At 42.5% G+C, this 12,743-nt stretch overlaps 1 protein-coding gene across 7 annotated transcripts in view; it reads left to right on the top strand.

Moving 5' to 3' along the window:
* The window catches only part of CBFA2T2 (CBFA2/RUNX1 partner transcriptional co-repressor 2), a 129,948-nt gene that overhangs the window by 32,767 nt on the left and 84,438 nt on the right, over positions 1 to 12,743 (top strand). For 2 of the 7 annotated variants that reach the window (XM_043526761.1, XM_043526760.1), the window contains exon 2: positions 9,303 to 9,386. The exons of the other annotated variants lie outside the window; for them this stretch is intronic. In XM_043526761.1, the coding sequence (XP_043382696.1) occupies positions 9,303 to 9,386 (84 nt within the window). The remainder of the gene's footprint in view (positions 1 to 9,302; positions 9,387 to 12,743) is intronic. 7 annotated transcript variants of the gene reach the window in all.

Here is a 12,743-nt window from a genome sequence, read left to right as displayed (position 1 = left end):
TATGCAGCTAAAAAAATAGTAAACTATTTTTCTAAAGAGAACTGCGTTAGAGCTTTCTGTCCTTTACGTTGCGATGGAAGGGTTTGGTTTTCCTGGGTAGAAGGCTAGCATTGAGCATTTCCTTGTCTAATGGGAAATGGAAAAGTGGGAGGATTTTTTTAATGCAATGTGTTTTTCATTGTGGCAAGCTATATTCTCAGTTTTGCAAAATAATATTTTATAAACTGAGATTTATAATATAGGAGTAAATTTATAGGGTTATGTCTCCTCCATCAGCTCCCAAATGTTCTTAATTTTAATGCTTCCCCCGCACACACACATTTTTTCTCTGCATTGTGCGTGAGAATGCTACCTTTTTGTCTCTATACTCTCAAAAGCAGCTATTGATGCTACCAACATTTAAATATCTCAGTTCAGTTTTGTGATGTAGTAACATCTCTCTTTGCTGTTAATATTTATATTGCAAGGCTACTATACATTGGATTCCATTTTATTCTACTGGAATTCCCAATCTTGCATATACATCTTAAACCTGCTTTTTGTTTTCCTTTTTTTTGCAAAGGTTCAGCAGTTTTAAAAAGGTTCCTCTGATCCCTCAGGGCATACTACTGTAAAAATTATACCATTGAACACCCGGTGAGCTATTGGCACTGGGGCTGAATGTTTGTGTATTCCACTAACAATTATTGGCTCTCTTTTTGCATCACTAAACTCCAGAGCTGCTGCATTTATAATCCATTGTGTTCCCCTTATGCTCATCCACGAAATGCTGCCCAGTTGCACCAAATATACCAGAATCCACACTTAAGTTCTGAAGGCTAAAAGTGAGGGTGGGAAACCTTGCTACAGAATCATAGATGGAAAATATTTGTTGGGTTATCTACTACATCTCCCTGCCAGTGCAGGACTATTCCCTATTGTACACTTACTAGTGCTTTGTCCAAGCTAGTTTTAAACCTGTCAAGTGTCAGGGCTTCCCTTGGGAGAATTGTTCCACAGCCTGATAGAGCTCACTGGCAGCAAGTTTATCCCACTAGTCAGCCTAAATGTCCCTATTCTTAGTCTCATTTCATTATTCTTACTTACGTGCTCTTACCATCTTAAATAATTCTTTCTCTTGAGTTTGCAGACATTCACTGGGTGTAGGCTGTTTCCGTATGCTTTGCAAGCCAACACCTTGGCTGATGAAAGTGACTCTGCACATGGGCATCTAAACCTTGCTATTTGTCTCTTGATTTCCAACACCTAGGAAGTAGCTGTGAAAGCATACTGGGCAATGCTGTACAAATTAACATCCCAGAACCTGCCAGAATGAAGGAAGAATGTCACAAACCATACAAGCGTGTGCAAATTCCTAACAGTGAAGTTTCATGTTATGTTTTATTTGCATCAGTGTGTGTGCTATTTCTGGTACAGTTGGGTAGCTTCAGCTATGATGGTATTGAAGACCTGCAGAATTTGCCAGAGTTAATGCTGTTACTCATTGAAATGACTTTACTCCATTTAAGACTTGATCCTGCCGTCACTATGCAAGCAAACTCCCAGTTAAGTGATCAGGAGTTTTGCCCATGTTTGGACTGCACAATTGGGCTATTAGTCTTTATTTTAAACAACTAGCCTGCCAAATTCATGTTCGAGTTCTTCAGAAGACTGTGTCCTGAGAAAGAGAAGAAGAGATTAGAACAATACTGCAGGATGTTCAGGGAACATTTGGGGGAAAAAGTGCTTAGAACAGAGGTAACATCTAGCTATGTTTTTTTTTGTTTAACACCCACGGGTTGTCCAGAATTATATGGATAATCATTATAGATATATAGGAATGGGAGAGTGCATGGATAAAATAGGATCTGGTCAAACTATTCAGCTGTTCAAAAGAAGTGAAAGTTCATGACTTTGTATTAGTCTACTTAGGACCTTGCATTCTGCCACCCTCAAGAAGAAGCGTCGCCTCACTATTTCCACAACTGCTAAGAACTAATTCTGCCACATTTCAGAGTAACAGCCGTGTTAGTCTGTATTCGCAAAAAGAAAAGGAGTACTTGTGGCACCTTAGAGACTAACCAATTTATTTGAGCATAAGCTTTCGTGAGCTACAGCTCACTCCATCGGATGCATACTGTGGCAAATACAGAAGATGTTTGTTTTTATACACACAAATCTTGAAAAAATGGGTGTTTATCACTACAAAAGGTTTTCTCTCCCCCCACCCCACTCTCCTGCTGGTAATAGCTTATGTAAAGTGATCACTCTCCTGGATTTGTGCTGGAAATGGCCCACCTTGATTATCATACACATTGTAAGGAGAGTGATCACTTTACATAAGCTGTTACCAGCAGGAGAGTGGGGTGGGGGGAGAGAAAACCTTTTGTAGTGATAAACACCCATTTTTTCATGATTTGTGTGTATAAAAACAAACATCTTCTGTATTTTCCACAGTATGCATCCGATGAAGTGAGCTGTAGCTCACGAAAGCTTATGCTCAAATAAATTGGTTAATTCTGCCACACTAACTCACATTTAGTTAATTTGGAAGTAGTGGTGGTGTAGCCGTGTCAGTCCCAGGATATTAGAGAAAAAAGGTGGGTGAGGTATAATATCTTTTAGTGGACCAACTTCTCTTGGTGAGAGAGAGAAGCTTTTGAGCTTACACACAGACCTGTTGGAATCAGTGGTAGCTCTGGTTTTTCTGAACACCGCTATACTGAAAGACATCAGCAAACTGGAGCTGAAATCAGAAAATGATGCAAAATTAAGGATCTTGAAGGGCTGATTTGAGTGAGAAGGTTAAGAGAACTAAGCATGTGTAGCATGATTGGATGATGACTAAGGGAAATATAACCAAAACCGAGTACTAGAAGGCTGTAACCACAGAAAGGGAGAGGAATTGCTCAGTGGGCCAGTGGGGTATTGCTAAGAGTAAGAGATTAATTAGAGCACAGAGAATCTTAAATTGACTACAGGGATACATTCTTAATCTGAAGAGTATTCCTAGACTGGAATAGTCTTCCTAGAGGAATGATGGAAGCACCATCACATGGGTCATTTAAAACTGGAAAAAACAAAAACAAGTGCAATTTTACTATGAGTAGCGATTATGGAAAAGTGTTATCTTCTTGCTTCACATACCTGCTTGGTGTATTTGAATTGTGTCTGCTAATAGTGCTGAGGGCCTGATCCAGTGCCCACTGAAGTCAGTGAAAAATTCCCATCTATTTCAATGGGTTTTAGATGGGGCTCTAATTTTACAGTGTCAGTTCTCATAGGCCTACAGCGCCATCATCACTGAGGTTATGTCTACACTGCAATTAAAAACCTGTGCCAGCTGTCTTGGGATTGCAGGGCTCAGGCTGAGGGGGCTGTTTAATTGTGGCGTAGATGCTCAGGCTGGAGCCCAGGCTCTAAGACCCTGTGAGGTGGGAGAGTCCCAGAACTCGGGCTGCAACTTGAGCCCAATTGTCTATACTGCAATTAAATAACCCCTTAGCTTGAACCCCACGAGCCCAAGTCATCTGGCACTGGCCAGCTGCGGGTGTCTAATTGCAGTGTAGACATACCCTAAGAGAGATCTGGATTTGATTTCTTCTAGGGCTTCATCAACATAATTGTTTACCAAGTCCTGATTGGTTACACCTTTGCATACCCACTTGAAGGCGAAGGCGTTGCTCACATGTCATTGAAGGCATAATTTGGCCTGCAGAACTTTTTAGTCATGATGGTAATGCACAAGAAGGAAAGAACAGTGCCTGACTTCTGGATTCCAGGTTAAGTTTGCAAGGCTGGCAGTTCCAGATTCAGCGTCTTGTGTAAGTAATTGGGATTGTAAACATGGAAACTCCCAATGCCATGTTTAGTTACTCTTAGTAGAAAATACCATGGTTTACAACCCTGATTTGGTATGGGGAGGACTAAATGGACTGTTCGCTTTCCCATTTATAGTTTTTATGATTTGGAGAAAGAATCTCTAATTTGATTGGTACCCAGACACAGTTCCCATTATATTACTAGATCGCTGAGTACAATGCAACAGAATATGAAGGGACATCTGTGAAATGTGTGGAGGGAGATATTTGTTAAAAGGCTTATGGGCAGCACTAGATAACATTGTGTTTTTAAATTTGAACGGAAGAGAAAGAGAGTCACTTAGTGTCACCTACTCTTTTTTTACATGCTAGAAGAGCTGAGTTAAATGGTAAACCTTCCTTGACCAAACTTGATGTCTAGCTAATATTTACATACTCCATTGTTTTTCAGAGATTAGGTATAAAATTGTGTTCTAAGAAAAATTTGACAGTGGTCATTGGGAAAGCCATGTTGTATCCTTCACAAAGGCTAATTAGACTTTACTTCTGAGATGTTCTTTTACTTACTTCACTTTTACAAAGCTTTGGAAGTGGCTCCTGAAGTGAATCAGAAAATACCCATGTTTCTGCTTACATTTGATAGCAGGGGCCTTGAAGTACAGGGAAGTGGTGGTCTTGTACTTAAAGTATGGAACTAGGAGTCGGACTTGGGTTCCATTCGTGGATCTGCTAGAGATTTTCTGCGTGACCAGGGGCGTGTAATTTCTTTGTGCGTCAGTTGCATAGACTCTAAGGCCAGACAGAAGCATTGTGAACTTCTAGTCTGACCCGTATACACAGGCTGTAGACTTTTTTCCCCATAAACTGGATTTCCACATGTGTAAAACTGTCATCATCTGCTCGGTATTAAGAGTCTTAACTCATTGTATTCTTATAGCACTCTACAAACCAAGTAATTAACATTGTTCTTAACTGCTTTGGGCAGTGGCACTTTCAAACCTACCCTGAGTTTTTAAAACAAGGCTTAATGAGTTTCATTGTCCCGAGTCCCCTGCTCAGATGCAGCATTTCCTCCTTTCTTAGTTGTGGCAGTGTCCCTATTGCAATTCATGATCAGGTGGGTGGACTTTCGGATAGAAGAGCACTGTTAGCGGCTGGAACTTTTAAGTGTCCACTGTTACTCTTCAGTGCCACGAAAGCTGCATGACGAAAAGCCAAAAATCTATCAGTTGGCCCACAAATCAGACAACTTTCTTCCAGTCTGACCATGGAACTTAAATAGCCATCCCTGTATTGACAGCTGTCTGTTATTTAACTAAATCTAAATGAGGAGGGAAAGGGAGTGTGCAGAGAATGCTGCTGCTTTGAAAGAACTCAAACCTGTTGCTGAGCTGCAAGCTGTGAATGTTTAAAGACCTCGTATTACTTACCATGCTGGAGGAGCGGGAAGGGAGGATGGCGGGGGGGGTTATTGTGAGGGTAACAGATGTGCCCTATGCTGTTGACGCGTGCCGGCTCTGTTCCTTTGCTCTTAACACCAGGTGCAGCTATTGTTCTGGCTGGTCTCTATTCATCCAGCCTCGTCTGTTACTCTGCTTTTTCTAGCTCATTGTTTCTGAAGAAAATTAGCATTAAAAACCCATCCGAAACCCCCATGTCCCTCAACTGCAGGTGACTGTTATTGGCTCCAGCTGCCACCCTTGCGCTTGATTACTTCCATATGGGGTTGTGGTAAGAAGTAATATCCACTTACTGATTTCCCTTCCCCCCCCCCCACCCCCTGCACTTTATTACTCACAAAGAACAATACCCTGAAATCTATTAGACCCCCCAATAGGCTTCGCATTCTACTCAGTATTAGGATGGTTACTAACATTTTACAAGTGAAGCTAATTATTCCCCCCCCCCCCCCCCCCCCCAATTCTCTTCCTTCCTCCCTCTCCTCCCCTGTAAAAGTGAAATAACCAAGGGCCGATGGGCAGTAAATTAAATCTTTGAAATATCCAGAGATGAGGCGTCTTGCTAACAGGAAAATTCTGCTATTTTTTGGATGATCTTTAATGGAAACTATTTAGCTATCATCTTTTATATCCTGTTGTGCCATACCTATGAACCAGATGAGCAAATCACAGTTCAGTGAACCACAAGAGAATAGATGCTGCTATTTCTATAAGTTGATTGTTAATTTCATAAGTTTAGACAGACGAAGGGAGGGGCAGCGGAGACGCTTATTTAAAAAATGTGGATGATATAGTTGCTAGGAACAGAGCACTCCTTGTTTTTTAATATTAATATAACACATCTCAAGAATGGTGTGTTTTGATTTTGTTTTAAATCTAAACCATTTAAAGTGTGTTTTTACTGTAAAAATAGCACTTTGGAGCTCTCAGTTTCTCCTTGTGACTCCAGGTTAAATGTGCTTAGATTATAAAGGGGTAAAACACATTTCTGTCAGCCCTGCACCTCAGCCTAGGATCTGAAATCAAATGGCATTCTTTCTGGCTTGTGCCTCATCATCACCCGCAAAAAATCTTTCTCTGTTACACCTGGACAGCTCAGTTGTGCAACTATCCCATTTATTATGATACTTGAACCAGATGAGAATCAAACTCTCTCACCTTCCCGTAGCTGTGTTGACCTTGCAGAATTAATAGGAATCAAACCAAAAACTTTTGTTGTCACCAAAGTCAGCCAGTAAAACTGTGAGGGAGCAGATGTATGGAATAAAAGGGTAATATTTTTGGTTTATATTGTCCCTTTCTAGAGTAGAACTGAACCTTGAAAGGCATTAAGGAAACTAGAGCAGTGTCAGTACAGATAACCATGGCCAGTGCTATAATTCCATGTGGGACAAAGCAATTTTTATACTTAGAACGAGGATTAGGAAACTACTTTCATAGAGAACTGGATGAAAGGATAATGCAAGATTTCCAATGTACTTATAGTAGTTTTCCAGATGGAAATAAATCCACTTGAACTGTGGCATTGTAATTCACTGGGTTCTGAAGAAGTTACTTTTGTGTGACCAGCTAATTTCAGTTGCCCTGTTCTCCAGAGCACTGAGTGGTGGAGCGGTCACATACACGCCCCTGCACCTTGGGTAGCAGACTGCTGTGGGAAAGATTGACACCAGTCATTGAATGGCTCAAACACGGACGCACTTTCCATGTAGTGCTGACTGAAGGAGGAAGCCTATTGGGCTCATGTAAACCCCAGCCATTATATATTATGAGACCAATTTTCAAAAGAGCTTGTCTAAATCCTGCATTTTCACACACACAGTGGCACTTAGCCGCCACTTACCTGTGTGCACCTAAATGCTTGTTATGCAATTTAGGTAACCACTTATGAAAACTGGGCAATTTGTGTATTGAACATGTATTCTGCCGCTATATTAAGGTAACAGAGTGGGCTACTGGTTAACAGCTGACTGGGAGCTGGGACTCCTGTGTTCTATTCCTGGCTCTGCCACTCACTTGCTTATGACTTTGGGAAAACTGTCAAGTGGTGTATTTACCTATCCTATAAAATGCTGATAAGACTTACCTACCTCATAAGGGTGTTGGGATTCCTGGTTTTATTCCCCACTGGTGTCCAGCAGCCTAAACAACTGGATGGAGGTCAGACCTTTGTGGTGCAGGGGCTAGAGATTGCCCCTCTGGAGAATTACCCAGCATTCTCTGCTTCCAAAGAAGCCCAAGCAGCAGATTCGAGTCTTTCAACCAGTTTTCCTTTATTTTATTTTTTTAAGATAAATTAACTTTATCCTCAGCTTGGCCCCCTACCAAATTCTGACAGTGGAACCAGATTCAGTGGGAGCTGAGCTTTCTGGGGCACTGTGGCTGTTGTTTCCCTCCCCTGCCTCCCTGTCAGAATGGGCAAAATGGTGAAGCAAGGGAAGAGGGCTGGGCAGGGTTGAGATGGAACAGCTCTGGCATGCAGGGGCTGCGGCAGGTAGTTCTCTCTGTGATGCTTTATGAGGAACAGGTTCAACCCCACAGTTGGTGTTCAGGCCAGACAAGTTTCTAGCTGTAGGAGCAGCCATCCAGCTCAGACACTTTTCTGCTCCCCAGCTCTTCTCAAGAGATTTAGCAGTATAACAGCAGGCAGCAGTGGTGCCTTTGCCAGTTCAGGAGTCCGTGCAGCCAACACCTCAGTTCCCAGCAGCAGCTGCGGTGGGGGAGGGTTGCAAAGCAGTTCCCTACTGGGGCCTCAGCTCTCTCTAGTGGGCTTTGCAGAGGGACAGCCTTGTGGCATCAACTCTCCCTTTAGGGTTTCAAGTCTCCTGCCAGGGGCAAGTGGGCTGCTCCAGCCCTTCCACCTTAGTTTAAGGCAGCTACACCTTCCCCAGGAGGTAATGAAGAAGCTCTCTCTCTCTCGCTCTCTCTCGGGTGGCAGCAATGCATGGGTGCTGGGGGTGCTGCAGCCCCCCTGGCTTGAAGTGGTTTCCGTTATGTACAAAGTTTACAATTTGGTTCAATGGCTCTTAGCATCCCCACTATACAAATTGTTCCAGCACCCCTGAAGCAATGTGTGTGACATCCTACCCCACATGCCCTTATTTTCAGCTATTGCAACTTGCTATCACTCCTCAGCCTTCCCCTACAGTGGATACCTGTGGGTCTCTGTCAAAGCACTTAAATATTCACATGTGAGAGGAAACCAGCCAGCCTTCTCTGGTTTCCACTAGGAGCAAATGGCCTCCAAAGACTGAACTGATTGCCTTAGAGCCCCTAAAATGCTTGTCTAAAGTGAAACTCCTCTGTTTGAATCAATGACGCACTCATTGGTAAAGAGAAACTGGAAGTCAAGGAGGACTCCCATTAACACAAGTCAAAAATATACAAACATTGTTCTGAGAAAGGTCATAGAGCTTCATAACCTTCCATATTCTCCTCTCAAGAAATAGGAAAGCTGTCCAGATCTGATCAGGAGGAGGGAGCTCTGAATAGACTATTCCCCTCACCCTCATTTGTTTGCGGCGAGGTTCAACAAGTTCCTGCCTATGCTGGGGATCCAGCCTCCATGGGCAGAGGATCCAGAACAGAGTGGTAGGGCTGGCCAAGTCACCAGAAGTGCTTTCTTTCCAAATCCAAGGAGATTTGCGTTTTCCTCCATCACTTGCTGGATGATCTTATCAAAGCAGTAGGATAATGCCCAGGTAAGGTAAAGGGGCTAGATAGACTGTTCTTTTTTATTAAAAAAAATAAGAGAATTTGTTACTACTGCAGCATCTGCCTTCAGAATTCTACCTGTGATCAATGCTACAGTGATCCCTATGGAAGGGGTGATTTCTGTCCAAGGAACCAACAGCTAAGAGAATAGAATCATCTGATGAAATTGAGGCCTCAGAGTCAGTCTTTAAGGCATTTGTCACTCATACCGGCTTCTCGAGGGCCATTCTAGCATCGGCAGATGAGCTGAGAAGTACAGTTCCTTAAAAGGATAGGAAATGGACCATAATCCTCCAGAAGACATCTCTGACAGCTTTGTTTGTTGCAGATTCTTCCTTGGATTCATTTGAGATTTGCTGTCTAATCCATGGCCTCAAAAATTGTACGATGAAGATGTCTCTGTCTCTGCAAGGTGGGAATGCAGTCCGAGCATTTCAATGCTGTACACAATTGGTTTTGCATTTACGATAGGGCAGCTTCTTTGGAGTTTGACAGTAGTAGATGCTCTGCAAGGGAAGATCAGATCTGTGTAGATAAATCGGAGATGAGAAAACGTGTCGGAAACATGTGAGGCTAGTAAAATGGCCTTTCGGAATATCCCCAGCGGCTTTCTTCAGACTTGCATTAAACCTACAAAGTCAAATCCCAAATTTAAGGGGTTTCTTCTCCCCAATTAAATGATCAGACCATATGGTGTTTACTGAAAGTGCCTGTAATATGGAAGGAGCCTACCTACTATATCACTCTCTTTCAAAAGAAGCTGCTTTACCTAATGTCACTGTCCTGAAACCTGCAGGTTCTTCTCAGCAGCAGATGAGCTGGGGATTATTCCAGTGACCTTCTCCCTGCTGTTGGTATAACCTTCTGATTCTGCTGCTGTGATGCTGCTTAATCTTATGTGCATTTAGCAATCTCCCCTGTCTTTCACCAATATAACTAAGGTGTCTTTTTTTTTTTTCCTCACAGGGACCCTACCCAGGTCATTGTCTTTCACTCCCCTATAAAAAATAACTGGTTTAAGGTCCTTGGGATGAGAAGGTTGGAGTAGCATCTCTGTTTTCTAAAAATTACTAATTCCTGTCATTAATAAAATAGATCACCTCTTCAGGGGGAAGTGTGCGGGTCAGGAAATAGTAACTCCCTGACTTTTTTTTTTTAAATGTATTGTAAAAAGCTGTTATCAAAGACTGCACATGGAAAGAATTTTCACATGACTTCTGAAGAGAGATTAATTAGTAACGTAGGGGAAGGAGGAAGGCAATCCGGCAACTGTTTTGCTACGTGAACTTTGCATTTATGGGAATGGAAAAGTGGCAAAGTAATCCCTAAATAAGCACGAGGCACAAAGGACTGAAAGTGTCCAGAATTGGGGCAGTGGCCTTGGTGTCCATTTATAAGTTGGCCCCTGGCCTAGAAAATTAACTTCTAGTCCCTTTAATTTACTTGTTGGGCTTGAATGTAGCTTGTAATGAGTTCTCACTTGTCTTGCCAGTATATAAATTAATAATACTGTGACACCTTACTCGAGTCTGTCTGGTGTAAAATCACTGCACATGGCATAGTTATCAGAGATTGAGCTAATATGATTCTTTCCTCCTCCCCTCTGACCCCCCTCCCTCCCACTCCCACCGTTTGTGCTCCAGCATCAAAGCTTCTAGAATCAAAATCCATGTGTAGTCGCCAAAAAGGTGCCACATCGATGTGCGTTATATTTAATGTGTAGTATGCTCGAAATGTGGTTCCTCTCTGAAGAGTGTTGCTGAAAATAGCATCAGGAGGGCACTGTGTTATCTCAGTGGTTTCTAGAGAAAGTGTTCTCAGTTGGCAAGATTCGCAAATGTAGTCTGGGGGTATGTCTTCACTACCAACATTAAAGCGCCGCCATGTAGTCATGGCACCAGTGCTGGGAGAGAGCTCTCCCAGCGCTGTAGAAAACCCACCCCCCCACGAAGGGAGTAGCTACCAATGCCGGGAGCCCAGCTACCAGCGCTGGTGCGTTGTCTACCCTGCTACTTTATAGAGCTGAAACTTGCATCACTCAGGGGTGTGTTTTTTCACACCCTTGAGCGAGAAAGTTTCAGCACTGTATAGTGGCAGTGTAAACAAGGCCTAAGTTTTGAGAGTTGAGCTGGGTTATCTCCACTTTGCACACAATCACCAGTAATAAAGCTACTGCGGGTTAAATGATCTCTTCAGTGACACCCAAGCAAGCCCATTGTCTTCTAATTTATGCCCTCAATGGCACTTGTGCAGTCCCTTCAGTAAGTTTGCACAGATGTAACTCATTGGAATATAATAAATAATTTTGTTGATAGACACAAGAAGGAACAGAATCTGTGGCTTGTTCAGTCTGAGCTGGGATGGGTCTTTGGGTAAAAGGAGTAAAATCAAGTAGTTAGAATCCGTTCAAGTTCCTTTTGAAAAGTAATACCGTAAGCCAATGTCAAGTTGCAAGAAAGAAACTAATCTTGAAGGGGTGCCCCCCACAGAGGTGGCTGTGTTTTAGTGGAGATGGATCGAGTGAAGTAATGCCTGTTTGCATGGCTTGTAATTCTGTACCACACTTAGACTCACGTCTTTTAAAATACACATACTACACGAAAAGCAAACTGTAAAGAATGTTACCCTCAAATGTAGCCCCACTGTGAATATCAAGAGGACTCTCCATCTCTATCCAAAGTACCAGCATTCAGCATAATTCATGAGCTTATTAATCTGTTTTTCTTTAGGGTCTCTTTCTTGTCCTTTTAGTTACTATCTCATGTGCAAATCTAATTTGCCTAATGGCCTGGTGAATGTAATTGAAAGGCACTCTACACTTACTTGATTGTGGAAAGTCTCACTCAGATCACACACAGATAGGACTCTGCCTCTGCTGAGAGGAAATCTATAGGCACTGCTGGTCTGTGGCTGGAGACGGAAATGTCATTTGAAACTCACTTGGCTTTTACTTTTTTGAAAACACACTTTCTGATTCCGATTTCTCTAATGCTAAAGCTGGAACCTTCCTTTGCTGGACCTTGGGAGCTGGTGAGGGCTGGTGTATTTAAGTGCATCACACCATTTCAGTGACTTGTGAGATGGAATGGCATCTGTTAGTTATGCTACATTGTAGACAAGGCACTTCCAGTTTTTAAAAACAAATGCAGTGACCAATGCTATTCATTGTGTTAGCAAACTATATTCATGAAGCTACCATAGCAGCTTAACATGTGTTAAGATACACTAAACCAGATTCTCTGGGCTGCCAAGTTCACTTTGCATCACTTACACAGCACTAAATGAAGTTAAAGCATCCAGTGGCTGCCCCTGGATAATTCCCTCCCATCTAGGAATATTAGGCAGGCAGCAATTATGAGGCCCAGAGTGTACAAGGCACTCTCTCCAAAGAGAACTAACATGAATTATGACTAGATTAGTCTGCCTTGGATACATGGGTAAATTGACAGGGTAGCAAGTGTGGGGCTAAGAAAAGTAGCACAAATGGAATGTGATTAATGGTTACAACAGCAAAGCCACAATTGGTTATGATGTGAGGGACACTAATATGCCACTTAGATGGTGCTGGATTCTGATGCCTTGACCTTATAGGAAATTGTGGATATTAAAGTTAGGAAAGACCTACTACCCCATCACTAGAACTAGATCCGTCAGGGTCATGACTGACAGTGTGGCTTGCATGTTCTATATCAATTGGCAGGAAAGACTGAGACCCTCCTTTCTCTCTGCGTTGAAGTGATAAGGTTATGGAACTGGTGCATAAAACATT

Source organism: Chelonia mydas, chromosome 13 (assembly GCF_015237465.2).
Source record: "Chelonia mydas isolate rCheMyd1 chromosome 13, rCheMyd1.pri.v2, whole genome shotgun sequence".
Taxonomy (NCBI): domain Eukaryota; kingdom Metazoa; phylum Chordata; order Testudines; family Cheloniidae; genus Chelonia; species Chelonia mydas.
This window is presented reverse-complemented; position numbering and strand designations above follow the sequence as displayed.